Raw genomic sequence first — 19,597 nt, forward strand, 5'->3', positions numbered from 1 at the left:
AAAGAAAGAATAGGTTAACCAAAAAATTAAATAAGAAATAAAAATAAACATGGAAACAAATGAATATGAAAACATGACAGTCCAAAACTTTTGGGTGCAGCAAAGGCAGTCATAAGAACCAAGTATATTGCAAGTCAGGCCTATCTCAAGAAACAAGAAAGTCCTAAATATACAATCTAACCTTACATCTACAGGAGCTAGAAAAGAAACAGCAAATAAAGCTTAAGGCCAGCCATAGAAGAGAAATAATAAAGAGTAGAGTAGAAGTAAATTATACAGAAACAAACAAAAACACAGAGAACAGATCAAGAAACAAGAGCTGGTTCTTTGAAAGAATAAACAAAATGATAACTCCCTAGCCAGACTTATCAAAAAAAAAAAAAAAAAAGACCCAAAAAGATAAAATCATGAATGAAAGATGAAAGATCACAACCAGCACTACTGAAATACAAACAAATATAAGCAATTATATGCCAAAAAAACTGGGCAAGTTGGAAGAAATGGACAATTTCCTAGAAACACACAAAATACCAAAACTGAAACAGGAAGAAATAGAAAATTTGATCAAAGAAATTGAATCAGTAATTAAAAATCTCCCCCAAAACAAGAGTCCTCCAGATAGCTTCCTAGGGGAATTCTACCAGACATTTAAAAAAGAGTTAATACCTATTTTTCTCAAACTGTTCCAAAAAATAGAAATGGGGGGAAAACTTCCTCACTCATTCTATGAGGCTAGCAGTAGCTTGATTCCAAAACTAGACAAAGACTCCACTAAAAAGAAGTACAGGCCAATATTCCTGATGAACATGGATGCGAAAATTCTAAACAAGATACTAGCAAATCAAATTCAACAGTACATTAAAGGAATTATTCACTACAATCAAGTATGATTTATTCCTGAGCTGCAGGCCTGGTTCAATATTTACAAATCAATGTAATATTCCACATTAATAAAAGAAAGGTTGAGAACCATATGATCCTCTCATAGATGCAGAAAAAGCATTTGACAGCAAACAGCATCCATTCTTGATAAAAAAAAAATCCTCAACAAAGTAGGGATAGATGGAACATATCTCAACATCATACAGGCCATACATGAATGGTCCACAGGTAATATCATCCTCAATGGAGAAAAACTTTCCCTTATGGTTAAGAAAAAGATAGGGATACCTACTCTCACCATTCATTAATATAATACTGGAAGACTCAGCTTCAGTAATCAGACAACAAAAAGAAATAAAAGGCATAGAAAATGGCAAGAAAGAGGTCAAACTTTCACTATTTGCAGATGACATAATATTCTAGGTAGAAAACCTGAAATACTCCATCAAAATTTGCTAGAATTTTGAATTGAGCAAAGTCACAGGATATAAAATCAACATTCAGAAATCTGTTGCATTTCTATACACCAATAATGAAGCAGCCAGAAAAGAAATCAAGGAATCAATCCCATTCACTATTGAACCAAAACAATAAGATACCTAGGAATAAACCTAAATAAAGAGGTAAAAGATCTGTACTCTGAAAACTATAGAAGACTTACAAATGATATTGAAGAGAACACAAAGAAAAGGAAAAGCATTCCATAGTTATGGATTACCCAAAGCAATCTACACACTTAATGCAATACCTATCAAAATACCACCAGCATTCTTTGCAGAGATAGAAAAAACAATCCTAAAATTGGTATGGAACCACAAAAGACCTCAAAAAGCCAAAGCAATCTTGAAAAAGAAAAACAAGACTGGAGACATCATGATTCCTAATTTTAATTAGGAACATATAGTATATATACAGTATATATATATACAGTATATAAGCTGTAGTCATCAAGACAGTATGGTACTGACACAAAAACAGACACATACATCAATGGAACATAATAGAAAACCCAGAAATGGACCCATAACTATGTGGTCAACTCATCTTCGACAAAGCAGGAAAGAATATCCGATGGAAAAAAAGATAGTCTCTTCAACAAATGGTACTGGGAAAACTGGATGGCGACATGCAGAAGAAGGAAACTGGACCACTTTCTTACACCAAACAAAAATAAATTCAAAATGGATGAAAGACCTAAATGTGAGACAGAAAACCATTAAAATCCCAAAGAATAACACAAGCAGCAACCTCTTTGACCTCAGCCACAACAACCTCTTACTAGACACTTCAATGGTTCCAAGGGAAACCAAAAGCAAAAATGAACTATTGAGATCTCATCAAGATAAAAGGCTTTTGCACAGTGAAAACATCAACAACACTAAAAGCCTATGGAATGGGAAAAGATATTTGCAAATGACATATCTGATAAAGGGTTAGTTTTCAAAATCTCTGAAGAACTTATCAAACTCAATACCCAAAAAACAAATACTCCAGTTAAGAAATTGATAGAAGACATAAATAGACATTTTCTCAAAGGCATCCAGATGGCTAACAGACACATGAAAAGATGCTCAACATCAGGGAAATACAAATCAAAACTATGATGAGACACCATCTCACACTTGTGAGAATGGTTGAAATCAACAACAAAAGAAACAAGTGTTGAAAGGATGCGGAGAGAGGGTTGCACTGTTGGTGGGAATGAAAACTGGTGCAGCCACTCTGTAGAACAGTATGGAGGTTTCTCAAAAAACTAAACATAGAACTACCTTACTATCCAGCAATTACACTATTAGTTATTTATCCAAAGAATTTAAAAATACAGATTCAAATGAGTACATGCATCCTGATTATTATAGCAGTATTATCAACAATAGCCAAACATAGAAAGAGCCCAAATGTTAATCAACTGTTAAATGTATAAAGAAGATGTGGTGGATAGATAGATAGATAGATAGATAGATAGATAGATAGATAGATAGATAGATGATAGAGACAGAGAGATAGAGATAGAGATAGATATATAATAGAATATTACTCAGCCATCAAAAATAATGAAATCCTGCCATTAGCAATGACATGGATGGAGCTAGAATGTATTATGCTAAGTGAAATAAGTCAATGAGAGAAAGACAAATACCATATGATTTCACTTATAAGTGGAATTTAAGAAACAAAACAGATGAACACACGGGAAGGTGGGGGGGGGGGGAGAAGAGAGGGAAACAAACCACAAGAGACTCTTAATGATAGAGAATCAACTGACAGTTGATGGAGGGAGGTGGGTGGGGAATGGGCTAAATGAGTGATGAGTGTTAAGGAGGGACTTTTTATGATGAGCACTTAATGTTGTATGTAAGTGATGAATCACTGAATTCTACTACTGAAACCAATATTGCACTGTATGTTTACTGAAATTTAAATTAAAAAAAAAAAAAATAAATGCCTGGTAGAATGCCCCTGGGAAGCCTTCTGGCCCTGGACTTGTGTTTGTTGGGAGATTTTTAATTACTGATTCGATTTCTTTGCTGGTTATTGGTCTGTTCTAATTTTCTATTTCTTCCTATTTCAACTTTGTTAGTTTGTATGTTTCTAGGAATTTATCCATTTCTTACAGATTGTCCTGTCTGCTGGCATATAATTTTTCTTAATATTCTCCTATAATTGTATTTATGTGCTGTTGGTTGTGATCTGTCCTCTTTAATTTTGATTTTATTTTTTTCAGTCCTTTCTCTTTTCTTTTGATAAGCCTGGCTAGGGGGTTATCAATATTATTAATTCTTTCAAAGATGTAGCTCTTAGCTGTTCATCTAGTCTACTGGGTTTTTTGTTGTTATTTCTATATTGTTTATTTCTGCTCCAGTCTATATTATTTCCTTTCTTCTGTTGGTGTTTAGGCTTTATTTGCTCTTTCTTTTCTAGCTCCTTTAGGTGTCATTAGGTCGTGTATTTGGGTCGTTTCTTGCTTCTTGATGTAGGCCTGTGTTGCAATATACCTCCCTCTTAGGACTGCCTTTTCTTCATCCCAAAGGGTTTGGACTGTCGTGTATTCATTTTCATTTGTGTCCATGTACTTTTTTATTACTTCTTTAATTTCCTGGCTAACCCATTCTTTCTTTAGTAGCACGTTCTTTAACCTCCATTATTTATGGTCTTTTCAAATTTTTTCTTGTGGTTGATTTCAAATTTCATAGAGTTATGGTTTGCAAATGCACATGGTATGATCTCAATCCTTTTGTACTTGTTGAGGGCTGATATGTGACCCACTATGTGATCTATTTTGGAGAATGTTCAATGTGGACTCAAAAAGAATGTGCATGGATTCTGCTGCTTTAGGATGAAATGTTCTGAATATATCTGTTAAGTGCCTCAGGTCCAGTGTGTCATTCAAAGCCATTGTTTCCTTGTGATTTCCTGCTTAGATGATCTGTCCATTGTTGTAAGTGGGGTGTTAAAGTCCTCTACTATTATTGTGTTATTATCAATGAGTTTCTTTATGTTTGTTGTTAATTGATTTATATATTTGGGTGTTTCAAGTTTGGGGCATAAATATTTATAATTTTTAGATCTTCTTGATGGATAGACCCCTTAATTATGATATAATGCCCTTCTTCATCTCTTGTTACAGTCCTTGGTTTAAACTCTAATTTTTTTCTGATATAAGTATGGCTACTCTGGCTTTCTTTTGTTGTCCATTAGCATGATAGATGGTTCTCTATCCTCTCACTTTCAATCAGTCAATGTCTGTAGGTCTGAAATGAGTCTCCTATACGCAACATATAGATGGGTCTTGTTTTTTGGAGCGTTTTTCGTTTGTTTGTTTTTGTTTTTAATCCATTCTGCTACCTAATGTCTTTTCATTGGAGGATTTAGTCCATTTATTTTCAGGGTGATCATTTAAAGATATGAGTTTAGTGCCATTGTGTTACCTTTAAAGTTGGTGTTTCTGGTGATGTTCTCTGGTCCTTTCTAATCTTTGTTGCTTTGGTCTTTTTTTCCCCCACTCAAGGAGTCCCCTTTAATATTTCTTGCAGGGCTGGTTTAGTGGTCATGAACTCTAGTTTTTGTTCATCTGGGAAACTCTTTCTCTCTCTTTATTCTGAATGGCAGCCTTTCTGGGTAAAGTATTCTTGGCTGCACATGTTTCCCATTCAGCACATTGAATATATCTTGCCATTACCTTCTGGCCTGCCAAGTTTCTGTGGAAAGATCTGCTGTGAACCTGGTATGTCTTGCCTTGCATATTAATGACTTTTTTTCCTTTGTTCTTTCAGGATTCTTTCTTTGTGTATTTTGGGAATTTGACTATATGTTCAATGATGCTTAACTTTTATTGAATTTAATGGGAATTATCTCTGCTTCTTGGATATTAATCTGTGTCTTTCCCCAAATTAGATAATTTTTCAGCTAATATGCTCAAATAAAACCTCTGCCTCTTTTTCTTTCTCTTCATCTTCTGGGACTCCTGTTATATGAATGTTATTCCTCTTATATAAGTCGCTGAGTTCCCTAAATCTACTATTGTGATCCATTACCTTTGTTTCCCTCTTCTTTTCAGCTTTGTTATTTTCCATAATTTTATCTTCTGTATCACTAATTCGTTCCTCTACTTTATCCTCACTGTTATGCACTTGAGTGCATTTCAGTTATAGCATATTTCAGCCTGACTAGATTTTAGCTCTTTTATGTCTGCAGTAAGGGATTCTCTAGTGTCTTGTATGCTTTTTCAATCCTTATAATTTTTGTTTTAAATCCTCAGATATTTTGTTTTAAATTATATCTGTATTGATTAAATCCTGACCATTACTTCTTGTTCTTTTGGGGGGAGTGAATTCCTCCATCATGTCATTTTGGAGGGAAAAAATAATAGAAATTTAAACTTAAAAAACAAAGGAAACTAAATACTAAATGTGTTTGGGTCTGCTTGTTAAGCTTGATAGGAAAAATAAAAAGAGATAAAAAATTAAAAACTTAAATAAAAGTTGTTCTTTCTGTATCCAAGGGAGGGCGGGGGAACCAATAAACAACAACAACAACAACAACAACAAAAAACAAAGGAAACAAGATTCTGTTTCCCCTAGAGCTGAAGTTTTGCAGCACTCTATGATCAGTAAACTACTGCATGGGAGGTGTTTGTGCTGGTTTTCTGGGGTTGGGGCGTGTTGCTCTGATCCTTAGGTGGATTTGCTCTAGTGGAGATGGGCCTGGAGGGCTCAGAGCTCAGGAAGGTGGGACTTGGTGTAAGAAAGCTGTTTGGCTCACTGAGGTTGATCAGTGCAGATGGACTAAGGGTTAAAATGGCTTAGCTCCACTCTCTGGTCTCTGGAGGGGGAAATTCAAGTGTTAACAGATGTGCAGTCACCCCCCCCCCCCCATCTGACCTCTGCCTTCACCCTGTGTCTGAGCTGACTGCCAGGCAGCACAGCCCTCCTGGGGTTTATCTCAGGCATGGCTATGTTTCAAAATCCCACACTTCAGGGACCCCCACAGTATGGCCCCACTGATTCTCTAGAGGAGGATGTCACTGTGCGGTGGCCAGTGTGGACTTGTCACAGAAAATAGGTACACAACCCGCAGTGGCAATGGATCAGAGTTTATGGTAAATTGCAATACACAGGCTACACCAGGGTTTGCTGCCCTTAGTCATTAGTAGGGCAATTCAATGGCACCCATAGGGTCTTTTGCCCATGAAGAGGCCATATCACCTCTACAAAATGCACTCCAACCAGGGCAACTACTTCTCCCCGAGGAGCCCAGGAGATCCTCAGACTGTGCTACCCATTCCTGAGGCTCTCCCCTCCTTCCTTGTTGGAACACTACCAGGCACTGACCTCCCAAACTTCAGACTTTGCACTCCACTGTTTATAAAAAACTGGTGGTATTGAAACCCTCTCCTTTTTCCCATTAATGGTTTCAGGGAACAATTTTCTTGTGCAGTTCCTTGCATGAGTTTTCACTCTTTTTCCTTCACTTTTTTAAAAAAAAATTTTAACGTTTATTTGAGACAGAGACAGAGCATGAACAGGGGAGGGTCAGAGAGAGGGAGACACTGAATCTGAAACAGGCTCCAGGCTCTGAGCTGTCAGCACAGAGCCCGACGCGGGGTTCGGACTCATGGACCAGATCATGACCTGAGCCGATGTCGGACGCTTAACTGACTGAGCCACCCAGGTGCCCCTTTCCTTCACTCTAACTACCTGCTTGTGATCAGGGATCCTTCCCCACCAAGCACCCATGTCTCTTTTCTCCCACAAATCAACTCTCTGTATAGTTCCTACCTTCCACAGGTCATTTTTTTTTCTGTTGTAAATGTGCAGCTTTGTTCTCTAAGACTTCCAATCGATTTCTTGGGAGTCAGAATGATTTGATATTTATCTAGCTGTTCGGGGGAAGGGGCAAGCCTAGGGCCTCCCTATTCTTCTGCCTCTTAACCCTCTCCACAAGAGATGTTATTATTTTTTTTAATGTTTATTTCTGAGAGAGACAGAGTGCGAGCAAGGAAGGTGGAGAGAGAGAGAGAGGGAGACACAGAATCCGAAGCAGGCTTCAGGCTCTGAGCTGTCTGCTTCCAGACAGACCTGGGGCCTGACAGTCCTTTTCAGCAATAGGAGTTCCTACAGAGATCCTCACTTGCCCTGCTCCTTCCTAGCTCCCTGCAATAAAATTGAGCCACTTTTGTTGGAAAAATAAAAATAAAAACAGAACAAAAATTACTAGTTCAATTAAAAAAATAGTTTTAACACCAACTAGGGAACTGTATCTATAATATGCAATAGAAATTACATGTCTTTTGCATAATTTTTGTCATAGAAACATAACAATTCATATATACACTTGAAAGAAAACTGACATTTAAGTCATCTCTAAGTAAGTCCATTAAGACAAGACTGTTTAGGATACTATTGTTTAGGATACTATACACACACTACACAGCGTCATATTATTCAGCCATAAAAAAGAATGAGTCTTGACATTTGCAACATGGATGGAACTAGAGTATTAAGCTAAGTGAAATAAGTCAGAGAAAGACAAATACCATATGATTTCACTCATATGTAGAATTTAAGAAACAAATGAACAGAGAGAGAAAAGAGAAGAGAGGAAAACCAAGAAACAGATTTAACTATAGAGAAAAAAACTGATAGTTACTGGAGGGAAGGAAATGAAGGATGGGTTATATGAGTGATGGCTATTAAGGAGTGCACTTGTGATGAGCACCGGGTGTTGTATATAAGTGATGAATCACTAAATTCTATACCTGAAACTAACATTACACTGTATGTTAACTAAATGGGATTTAAGTAAAAACTTGGGGGGAAAAAGATTGCTTAAGACACCAACCAACCCCCAAATGACAACATAGTACTACAAATTTAAGATGGCAACACTGTGAGACTACCCAGAGGGTTCCACCTTGGGAAAGTAATGAGAGGAAACCGGGGTGAAATTTTAAAAGAGGGAAAACAAACGAGATTTTAAAATTTGCATATACTGCTTATCTTGCTGCCCTATTCTGATCAACACAATTAGTGCCCATATTGTCCACTTAATCTGACATTGCTGCCTGATGAAAACATAGACCATGACAAGCTAAAACTCCATATTTTTGTGCCCTATATGAATTGATCTAAGATTGGAACACATGGTTGATTGCATTGTGTCCTTCTTCCATATCTGCCCAAACTGACTCTGAATTTGGCAGTAGTAGCAAACTTGACTCAAACAAGCTTGAAACTCGTTTGCACATTTCAGCATCTTCTCTTGAAGCCTACCACCAAAAGAAAATACCAGGGCTAGCCTACTGGAAGGATGTGACATGTCATCCCAGCCATCCTAGACTAATTCACAATCCAGCCACCTTCCCAGCCCCCAACTCAGCTGACCTGCCAGCTGATTGTAAAAACATAAGTCTAGCCAAGATCAGCAGAATCACCCAACTGACTTGCAAATCCATACAAATGATAAAGGACAGTTGTTAAGCCACTTACATTTTAGGCTGTTATGCAGCAATCATTGCTGACAGAGTCGTCAGGTTAGCCCATTACTTTGATTGTTCTGCCTCTGGCATAAGCCAGATGAATTAGTCGACCATAATAAGGAGTGGCAAATGGAAGTTAAGATTCATGAGACCTAAAAGTAATGATATAGTTTCTTTACAAATTCACAAAAATAAGGATATTCTTTGAACTGGATCCAAACCCTATAAGCTATAAATTAAGCCTATTTATCTTAAGCTTACAATCTTCAAAATGTCTGAAATAATACTGTTTACTCTTCCATAGACTTAACAAGTGTCTACATGATACTTCCACATTCACCATCTCTTTTGTGCTCATCCCAAAGCACTTTGTCAAATTATATTAGCTTTATTAATAATTTTAAAGACCTACTTAACTTCTTTTAGAAACAAAGAGATTTGACTCAAAACATTTCAGAGCATCCAAACCAATTGTACCACGATTTCTGCCTTTAGCAGTACAATGTAATTAACAAGCATGTGCAGACTGTTTTCTTTAATTGGCAACGTAGGCATCATTCACACCCATGAAAAGCTAATGGCACAAATAGAAAAAGATTAATTTATTATTAGAGAACTATTTAGACCTGTAGGAGGAAAGTTTAGTGGCCTGACATAGCTGATGAACTTTTCTTCCAATTGAGAATGGTTTTAACTTGAGCCATTGCTGGCTGCATTTTCTCACATTTCTTTTCTCAGCACTTTCTCTTGCCTTTCAAACAAGAAAGATGCACTTTGCTTGCATCAAAGTGATCCAAGTTCTATTGAACACTCTATGACTAAAGAACTTTTTGAAAAATCTTGCTACTAAAGAGTGTTCCATGACCCAGGAGCATCACAGACCCCATCCAGTTCTGCTGAATCCAAATCTGCATTTTTCATGAAATCCTCAAGTGATTATTTTCACTTTTATTTTATTACTATTATTTTCACTTATTTCATTTCAGCTTTTATTTAGTTCTTAACATTTTTAAATTTTTGATAGAGACAGAGCACAAGAGGGGGAGGGGCAGGGAGAGAAGGAGACACAAAATCTGAAACAGGTTCCTGGCTCCGGGCTGTCAGCACAGAGCCTGACACGGGGCTCAAACTCACCAGCCCTGTGAGATCATGACCTGAGCCGAAGTTGGACGCTTAACCGACTGAGCCACTCAGGCGTCCCTATTTAGTTATACTTAGCTATAACTAGGAGACTATGGCGGTGGGATTCCCTGTTATTCTCAGTAGTTAGCAGCTAATCTTAAACTACTTCCATAGTATTGCTTCTTCTCACAGTTCACAGTAGCAGGCATAAAAGAGGAATGCCATACAGTCTTCTGGAGCCATGACTCACAATTGCAATGAGGCTACAAATCACTCTTCCTCTTGCATTTTATCAGACCTGACTTCTCTTTCACAGCCCTGCTGGATATTGATAAGAATCAATTATAGTTCCAAAAATATTTTATTCCATATTTACATTTTTTTCTACCAGACAGTATATATCTTAAGAACATGTTCTGAAATCTCTTATGCAGCTTTTCAAAATCTCCAAAGGTAAATATAGTGCCTAGTACAGGATAGGTATTTGATAGTACCCTCTCTTTTTGATTAACGAATGAACATAACTAGGTCACTGATTAAGTAACTGATTTGTGAAACTTCAAATACAAGCAAAACTATCTTATCTACTTCTAAAGTTTTATAATTCTAGTATATTTTTTTCACAGTCAAGTCAACTGGTGTCTCTTATAGTCCACTTCTCCTGTAAGGTTGGTTCTAAAGATTTTAGTACATTTGATAGAAAAATAAATATTCAAGCAAAAAGTTTACATACTTTTTCATTTGCAATGAGTATGCTTTTTTCTGTTAACATCTTGTCTTAATCAGTTCTGAATCCCTAATGATTTCTGCAGTTTCTGATACATAACATGCACTCAAATATTTGTTGAGTGAGTAAATTATTTTTAAACTACCATGAGTTTGTTAGCATATTACAATTAATAAAGAAAAGCTCCAATGCAAAACATTTTAATAGGTTGTCAAATATACAGTTATTAGAATTATCTAAGTATCACTTATCAAAATCGGTATACCACATTAGATGACTCTATGAAATAAAAACACAAATCACACATTGACAATAACCTCTGCAGTCCAAGAATACTCCCATCAATAATACAAATTACAAACACATTAAAAAGAGAGACATTGTTTAGACATTTAAACCAAAGTAACTTTGACTACACTAAATACATTCACTCATCAAGTACAATAAATTTAGCATAGTCACTAATACAATTTTAGGTGCAATTTCACATGCTTTCATAAATCTTCCAGTACAGCTCCCTACAGTAAAGTGTCTTTGTGCACGCCAATTTCATTTATATGCAGGTGCATTCCACATCTTACTTGAAACTATTTCACTTCATAATTAAACTTAATATACGCTGTAAGTGAACACCAGGCCAAACTTTAACCCCATGATGACAAAGTTTAACAATTAAAAAAAAAATTCTTCAAAGTACATTCTAATTTATTTAATCACATGAACACTATTTCCTCTCATTAGACACTATCAACATTAAGTAACAAGAATTTAAACATCAAAAAGCCAAAGATTCCAATCTTCCTAAAATATTAACAAGTAGTTTAAGTAATAATACAAGCATTCTGTAAATCAAAAAGTAATTTCATATTCATTGCCAAATTTAAAATACCAGTGATTTCAAGATGAAATTGAGGCCTAAAATATTTTTAACTAAATTGTAAAACACAATTTTAAAAATGTGCAGTAAGTTGCTTGTGAATACGTAATGGAATATTTTTCACAGTAACGCTATTTTAAAACACTACTCTAAATGGACGGCCTAAAAATAAACGTACCTTTACTGGCAAGAAAAGTGAAAAGAAAAATTAAGGCCTTTTTATGCTATCTATAATTGCTACCTGAACCCAAAAGTCAAATAGAGGTTATAATGATGCAACATATTATTTTTAACCTTTCTAACATATTGTCAGTTGCTTTAGCTCAGCTTAATAATTATCTTTACACAAATTCAAATGCTAGTGAACTTTATCATTAAATGCATATTTCTCTGTATCTCTATTTTAATTAAGTCCCCAACCCCACCCCATCTAGACAGAATGCTGAAAATGTTTAGGGCTTTGTCTGATTGGTTCACAACTGTATATTCAGGGGCTAAAAATGTTTGGCACATGGTAGAAATCCAGTAAATATTTTTGAATGAATTAAGAAGCCTGGCCTCCATTGGCAACTCTACTTGTCTTTCCAAAGCATCAATAGACAATTGCTACCTCTTTACGTGATAAAATTGACACTTTTTTTTTTTTTTTTAAAAGAAACTGATGCCTAGGCTATAAAAATATTACAGGATGTAGTGGAAGGATAACTGAGGCTACAAACATATCAAATCAAGGTTAAAGGCACAGGATAAGGAAGATTATTACAAAGCATTGTAAACAATTTTAAGAGCAAATCAAGTTTTAAAGTATCAAATGCCTAACTGCTAAAAGAGTACTAAAATGATGACAATGTTTTAAAAATAGTGGACAAAATTTCTGTAATATCACAAATAAAACAGTTACATACCTTCTTTCATCCCATATCTTCTCAGTATTCCCAATCCTAGAAACAAATGTTTTCAGTTGCATGAAATATGAAAATTACAACTGAAATATCTCTGAAAATTAATTCCTTTTTCTTAAGTTATATTATTATAAATTTAATATATAGACTTTACAGAGATAATATGAAGAACATCATTTTGGAAATCATAAAATAGTAAGTTATACTCAATCAAAATCATAAAAAAAGTCCTTATTCAGTTGAATACAATCTAAAGCTCCACAATAGCAAATTGTAGTGTAAAGAGGCATAGTAAGTACGATCTTTCCAGACACGTAAAACAAAGAATAATGAATACTGAGTTGAAAATACAAGTTCCACGTTAGAGCCATTTAATATACACATTTTCACAACTGTTTCTTGAAAAACTATTTAGATAAAATATTTAGCATTTATCATCAATTTTTAATTTACTTGAATTTATGCAACTTCCATCCATATTAAAATATTAGTGTAAATACTTTATTATAAAACTATTACACAATTTAAATTTTTATTAGAGAAATGTATTATTCACTATCCACCATTTCTTAAAGTCCTTTTCATGAGTGCCTTCCAAAAGAAATACACTAAAATCATTATTTATATTTCCTAGGGGGAATAAACTATGGTAATCCTATTAACCCAAACTATATCCTTATTATGCTTATTTATTAAACACGTACATGTTTAAACATGCTTGGTGAATAGTGATCATTCTTCCCCACAGTGGTAAATTTCAGCATAATGTTAAGTGACTGGGCTAGATAGATAGTAAAATATTCGCATGTAGATTACATAAACAGAGACTTATTCTGTGACATGTAAGTTTACTTATAAAATAACATAAAATGGGCACTGGGTAACAGTGATAAAAAATGTAAACAAACAGAATTAAATGTTAATCTCTTCCCTGAAAAATAAAAGACAAAAGCGCTTCCTGTTTTATTTAAAAAAAAAAATATGATCTATTGTATCAAAAAGGTAAGACATTGATTTTTACAAAACTATATTTCTACATATGGATAAAGAAAATCTAGAACAGTTGATTCACACTTTATTGAGCTAAAATGTGCAAAAAATCTGGTAATATTTAAATTTATTAAATTCATTGTACATAGCCTGATACCATCCCATTCAAAACAACCCTCTTGTTAAGACTCAAAATTGTTAATTATCTGAGCTTCAGACTTATGAACCCCTGTCCAAATAACAACAACAACAACAAAAGTCTATGTTGTGGGAGAAAAAAAATTAGAATAAAAAATTTTTGACTATTAGGACTTGAAATTCATCCCCACAAAGAAAAGCTACAGCCAATACCTATTTAGGCAGTAGAGAAAAATATGCAGTCTCTATAAAAAATACTTATTCTCACTCTAAATAAAAAATTAAAACCAAATTTTGCTGTAACAAAATGTATATGAATTTTAAAGTTATTCAGGTTTACTAGAGCTACTAAGCATAGAATTCATAGAGCATTTGGTACTTCTGTTTGTGCTCAGATATTTGTGAAAAACACAGACTGGGAAGGTGAAATAAACACGAAATTGTGATACTTTACACTAAAAAAAAAAGACATTAAGATTTAAAAGTTTAATTTGTAATTCTAGGGGAAAAAGAGGGGAGAAAGTTCAACAGCTCACAAATACAAAACATCTTCCAAGAATACAGCAAAACTGTTAACTGCTTAGATGTGTTAGTGAATCAAAGTGCAAGTAATGCTTTCATAAATATCTAACATATTTGCAAATTTAATTTCAAAGTTTTAATGTTTTCAATAACAAGTAACTACTTATTTTTTAAAGGGTAGTAGATGTGAAACACAGATAATACAGATAATAATTTTTCCACTCATTACAATTTAAATTGTTATTTCTATCTGGAATAGGATATAAAACTGTTTTGAGTAAGAGTGAAATAGAAGCATGGATTTAGATATGCACCAAACTTATAGAGGTGCACTAATTACCCATGGTACTTTTGATACAATACTGGGTGGTGTCCTTCACTGCTTATTAGAATTCTAAGAAACACTTTTTAGCAATATATACTACTGTTTAACTAAATGAAGACATATAAATACATGCATTTTAAAAGAAAATTCTCAAAAGGTCTTTAAAGGAAAAATAAGACAATCATCTACCTTTTGAAAAGGTAGGAAAAGGTATTATATGGTTTATAACATTTTTCACAATATAGTAAATACTTTTTCTAATTTTTGCATCAATTTAAGAGTTTAAAAGAAAACATTTTGCTCCTTGCAAATGCCCTTTTTCTTCTCCTAACCCTGGCAAGAATAATTATTAGTGAACTTAATTCCAAGAAATTTGTTGTTGTTGTTGTTCACTTCAATTATCTTTATATAATATTTTGAAATATGCAAATAAATGGAAATTAAAGAGAAAATCTGCTTTTGGAATGCAATAATTCTAAATCACTTTACTAAGAAGCACCTTTTGATATGCTGGTCTGAACTTTTAATATAACACCTAAACAGTACTTAACTTTCTGAAGTAGAATTTTCTCCAGTTTTAATAACTTCATTCATAGCAATACTAAGGACATCAACCTGTGCTTTCTAGATTTTTTAAAGTGTTCTAATAAATTAATGAGTTTAGATATGGCTCATTGTCAAGGTTGGGTGGGCAGAAATTTCATGACAAATTGGCTACAGAAAGCTAAATAAACTCTTAATGACTGAATAATGGTTTGCATTTTGCTTGAGCCAAATAGATGTTTAAGCCATGTACCACCACATTCCCTGCTTAACATTCCTAAGTTTTTTATTCTTCATAGTTTTCTAATGAACAGATAGTTTTCCTGAGTAAGATTATAAAAAAGATAACCCTTCTACCAAAAGTATAAAGACAAAATGTAGACTCACAATATAAATTTTTTACATAGCTTTACAAGTATAGAGATATTGACTGCTGCTTTTGTTATGATTGCCCCATCCCTTAAAAAGACCACAGCAAAGGATTCAATTGTCTAAAATACTTTGCAGTACAGTAATTAAATGCTTCAGCCCATAAACATATCCCTCATCTACTGTGTTGCTAGGGAACACATGAGCAAAATCTATCATTCGCACTTCTGCTTCTGAAATCTCCTGGCAACCAGTGGGAAGATGGCAGAAAACTTTTTCCAGTTGGGAAAGTACATTTCCATTTAAACGTTCCTGTGACATGCTTTTCCACCCATTGTCTTGCTCTGTATTTTCAGCTTTCAATGAAGTATGACTGTGATGCTTTTTTGAACACATTTTTCTGTGACAAGCATACATCTTGGACAAGCTTTTGCCTACTGAAACATCTATTTTTCCATTCTCTGTGGAATTTAACACATGAAAGTTATTATTGTACTCCAGTACATCTGTGTCTGACAGTTGTCCTTTGGACAAAAACTTTTCTACCAAAGTTCTGTCATTTGATTTTGTAGTAGTTGGCCGAGATGAGCCTTCATAAACAAACAGTAATGAACTTGCATAAAAGTTTAGTTGCTTCTGATTTTCAAACCATTGCAGAATATTCTGAATCTTCTGAATGCTGGCAGCAACAGCATCTTTTCTTAAGCAGAATCCATTATGAAAAAACCTGGAGACCCCTATAAAAAGGAAAATATTAGGATTATAATGAAATTATAAACTAGTTATCCCTTGGGAAGTAAACTCATCTTAGATACAATTCTTCAAATTTCTCCCCCATTACCCCTTACAATAAACTGAACCGGCAAAATTCTAGTCAGACATAGAAACTTGGACCTCAATTTGATTTCTAGTGAAGATTCTCTTACTAGAAAAAAATGACACTTATGTAAAGTGAAATATACTATTTAGATTTAAAAAATTATTACACACAGACTGGTAGTTTAATTCTCTCTATATATGTTCTCTTAAGGAATGTGATTCCAAGATCTGCTTCATTTGCCAGTGTGAGAGATTTTTTAGTAAGATTTCTTATTTGTTAGAATCACAGTCAGGAGCTAATCTAAAACCTAGAGTCAAATCATAACCACTTGTAATGGTGTCAACAGCCCATTACCAAATACCAAATCATACTATAATACTGTTTTCTGATCTTAATAATGTTGATTAAATCACTCTTCACAAAAGTTAAGCTCGCTTTGGGTATCAACAATACTTCAGGTTGAATAGGTTATTCAAAATGGAGACTTTTACATGTTTTAACCTATCAGATTATTAGGCCTCTTTTAAAATTATTTATGCGTATTTAAGTATTTGAGAATTTCTAGGTCTATGCAATTTGATTTGTTTTTAAATAGCTTGTCCCCCCTACTTTGGAAGAGAAATTGCTAAAAAGTATATTCACATCAGCCTGTAAAATATTTTAATAAAGAGCCAATCTGAATATTATCTGTATTATATATTATTATCTGTATTATCTGTATTAATATTATCTGTATTATATGTATCTATACATATAATGAAAATTTTTCTTCAAACTATTTACATTACACATAAGCTCCTTCCTATCTTACGCAGAGCTAAGAATAAACTTCTAATAGAATATTATTTCCAGAAATCTATTAAGATATCATTGCTTTTGTAATATTTTGGCTATAAATATTTTAGAGGCATGTTAACAGATTTTATTTAAAACACTTCTAATGCCATTTATTATGTAGTACTAGAGGCTTATAATACACAGCTCAACTATACATGGGAGATTTTGATAAAAACGCATTACATATGACAATACACATTTTAAAGTCTCTTATGTAAGAAGTAGTTTTAATATACTATACTCTACGTATTTGGATTTTAAAGACAACCTCTAGTTCTAAGACTTGGGCTCTATGGCTGGTTCACAGATGTTCATTTTTAAAAATATATTATTAAATAAGAAATGAAATACAATGTAAAAGAAGGCATTCATGGATCCAGGGTTTTGGTGTAATACAAACCAGAAATTATGATTAGTACAATTGTGTAAATTTAAGGTTCTTTTATTTTTTTTAAGTTTATTTATTGCGGAATGAATCATTATACCAAAGAATTAAAATTGAAACTACTTTAGAATTATTTTGATAACTGTACATTGAAATATGGTTTTTCAACCCTTACCATCCTTTAGAGTTTCTTTCGTTAAGCTTCTTCCGTAGTGCTGGTTTTGTGTCTCATAGCTGTCAGAATGAATTTGGTAAACCTGTGACAAAAAGCACTGAATATTAAAAACTAATAGCCCTTGACCATGTGGTGCTTATCCAGCAAAGCAAGGATAATTAAAGATGGGAAAATCTACTCATATTTCATTCTAATGGATTTAAGAAGAAAAAAGTCATTATCATCATGTCAGTGGTTGCTAAAAAGGCATTTAACAGATTTATATCTTTTATTGATGAAAATTCTTTAAAAGGACAAATGAATATTTCCAATATGAAAGAATCATATTGGTGGATCTGTATCAATCCACCAAAAGTTAGCATCAAGTTTAAAAAGGAAATTAAGGCAGCAGGGGTGGTGGTGCCTGGGTGGCTGAATTGGTTGAGCATCTGACTTCAGCTCAGGTTGTGATCTCATGGTTCGTTGAGTTCGAGCCCCACATCGGGCTCTGTGCTGATGGCTCAGAGCCTGGAGCCTGCTTTGGATTCTGTGTCTTTCTCTCTCTGTTCCTCACCCGCTCATTCTCTCTCTCTCTCTCTCTCTCAAAAATAAACATTAAAAAAAATTTTTTTTAAAGGAAATTAAGGAAGCAACCATCCTAAAATACAAGAAGCTTTTAGAAAAAGTATTCTACCACAATGTCTTTTATCATCATTACTATCTAATATTGTTCTTGGAATTTCTACCAAATAGAAACGGACAAGACAAAGGGGTAAAACAATTTGGAAAGGAGATAAAAAATATTACTTTTTGTAGATAATGGTTGTATACTGGGAAATCAACTGAAAAATACAAACAATAAAAACTTCAAATGGTGAGTTCACATTGGTAAATAGAATATGTTTCCATATATATAAATAACCAGTTAGAAAATATAATGGAAGACCCCACTTACAAATGCAAAAACAAAGCATAAACTAAGTGTAAGTCTATATAAAAACACCTTTAAAACATTCCTAAGACATACACACACATACCCATGTTCTCAAAGACGAAATTCAACAACGATTTGGGGTGTCTGGGTGGCTCAGTCAGTTGAGCGTGTGACTCTTGAATTTGGCTTAGGTCATGATCCCAGGTTCATGGGATCAAGCCCTGAGGCTCCGTGCTGAGCATGAAGCCTGTTAAGATTCTCTCTCTCTCTCATTCTCTCTCTCTCTCTCTCTCTCTCCCTCTGCTCTTCTTCCCTGCTCACTCTCTCAAAAATAAAATTAAAATAAAAAATAAATTTAAAAAAGATATCAATTCTACTTAATCAACAACTAAAATGAGATTATAACAAAACAATTTCTTAAATATAAGCTAAATCTGAAGTTCACATTAAAAAGAACAAGAATAGAGGCACCTGGGTGGCTCAGTCGGTTAAACGTCTGACTCGATTTCAGCTCAGGTCATGATCTCACAGTTTGTGGGACTGAGCCCCACATCAGACTCTACACTAAGCATGGAGACTGCTTGGGATTCTCACTCTTCCTCCCTCTCTTTGCCCCTTCCCTGGTTGTGCTCTCTCTCTCAAAATATATTAAAAAAAAGAAGAGGCAGGAAAAAATCTAAGTAAGAATAATGAGGGAATAACCTTGCCACCCTACCAGATACTAAAACATATTTTATTTATATTTTTTCCAACCTTATTGAGGAATAAATGACAAATTACACACACACACACACACACACACACACACACACACACACACATATATGCTGTACATTAAATCCTCAGAACTTATTCATCCTATAGCTAAAAGTTTGTACCCTCTGACCTGTATCTCCCCACTTCCCCTCTTCCCTAAACCTCTAAGAACCACAATTCTAATGTTTCCATTAAATCGGCCTTTTATTTTTAATTTACACATTTAAGTGGTACCATATGGCATTTGTCTTTCTTTGGTTTACTCCACTTAGCAAAATGCCTTTAGGTTCATTCATACTGTTGCACAGCAGGATTCCTTCTTTCTTGTGGCTAAAT

The 19,597-nt window shown here is 34.2% G+C and overlaps 1 protein-coding gene across 4 annotated transcripts in view; it reads right to left on the bottom strand.

The window, feature by feature from the left end:
* Positions 1–10,893: 10,893 nt before the first annotated feature.
* Positions 10,894–19,597, bottom strand: part of IPMK (inositol polyphosphate multikinase) — a 65,204-nt gene continuing 56,500 nt past the window's right edge. For all 4 annotated transcript variants that reach the window (XM_053910286.1, XM_053910285.1, XM_053910287.1 and 1 more), the window contains 2 exons: positions 17,593–17,674; positions 10,894–16,112 (listed from right to left, as the gene is read on the bottom strand). In XM_053910286.1, coding sequence (XP_053766261.1) covers positions 15,490–16,112; positions 17,593–17,674 — 705 coding nt within the window. In that variant the 3' untranslated portion in view covers positions 10,894–15,489. The remainder of the gene's footprint in view (positions 16,113–17,592; positions 17,675–19,597) is intronic.

Source organism: Panthera pardus, unplaced genomic scaffold, assembly GCF_024362965.1.
Source record: "Panthera pardus isolate Hobbes unplaced genomic scaffold, ASM2436296v1 HiC_scaffold_22, whole genome shotgun sequence".
NCBI classification, from domain to species: domain Eukaryota; kingdom Metazoa; phylum Chordata; class Mammalia; order Carnivora; family Felidae; genus Panthera; species Panthera pardus.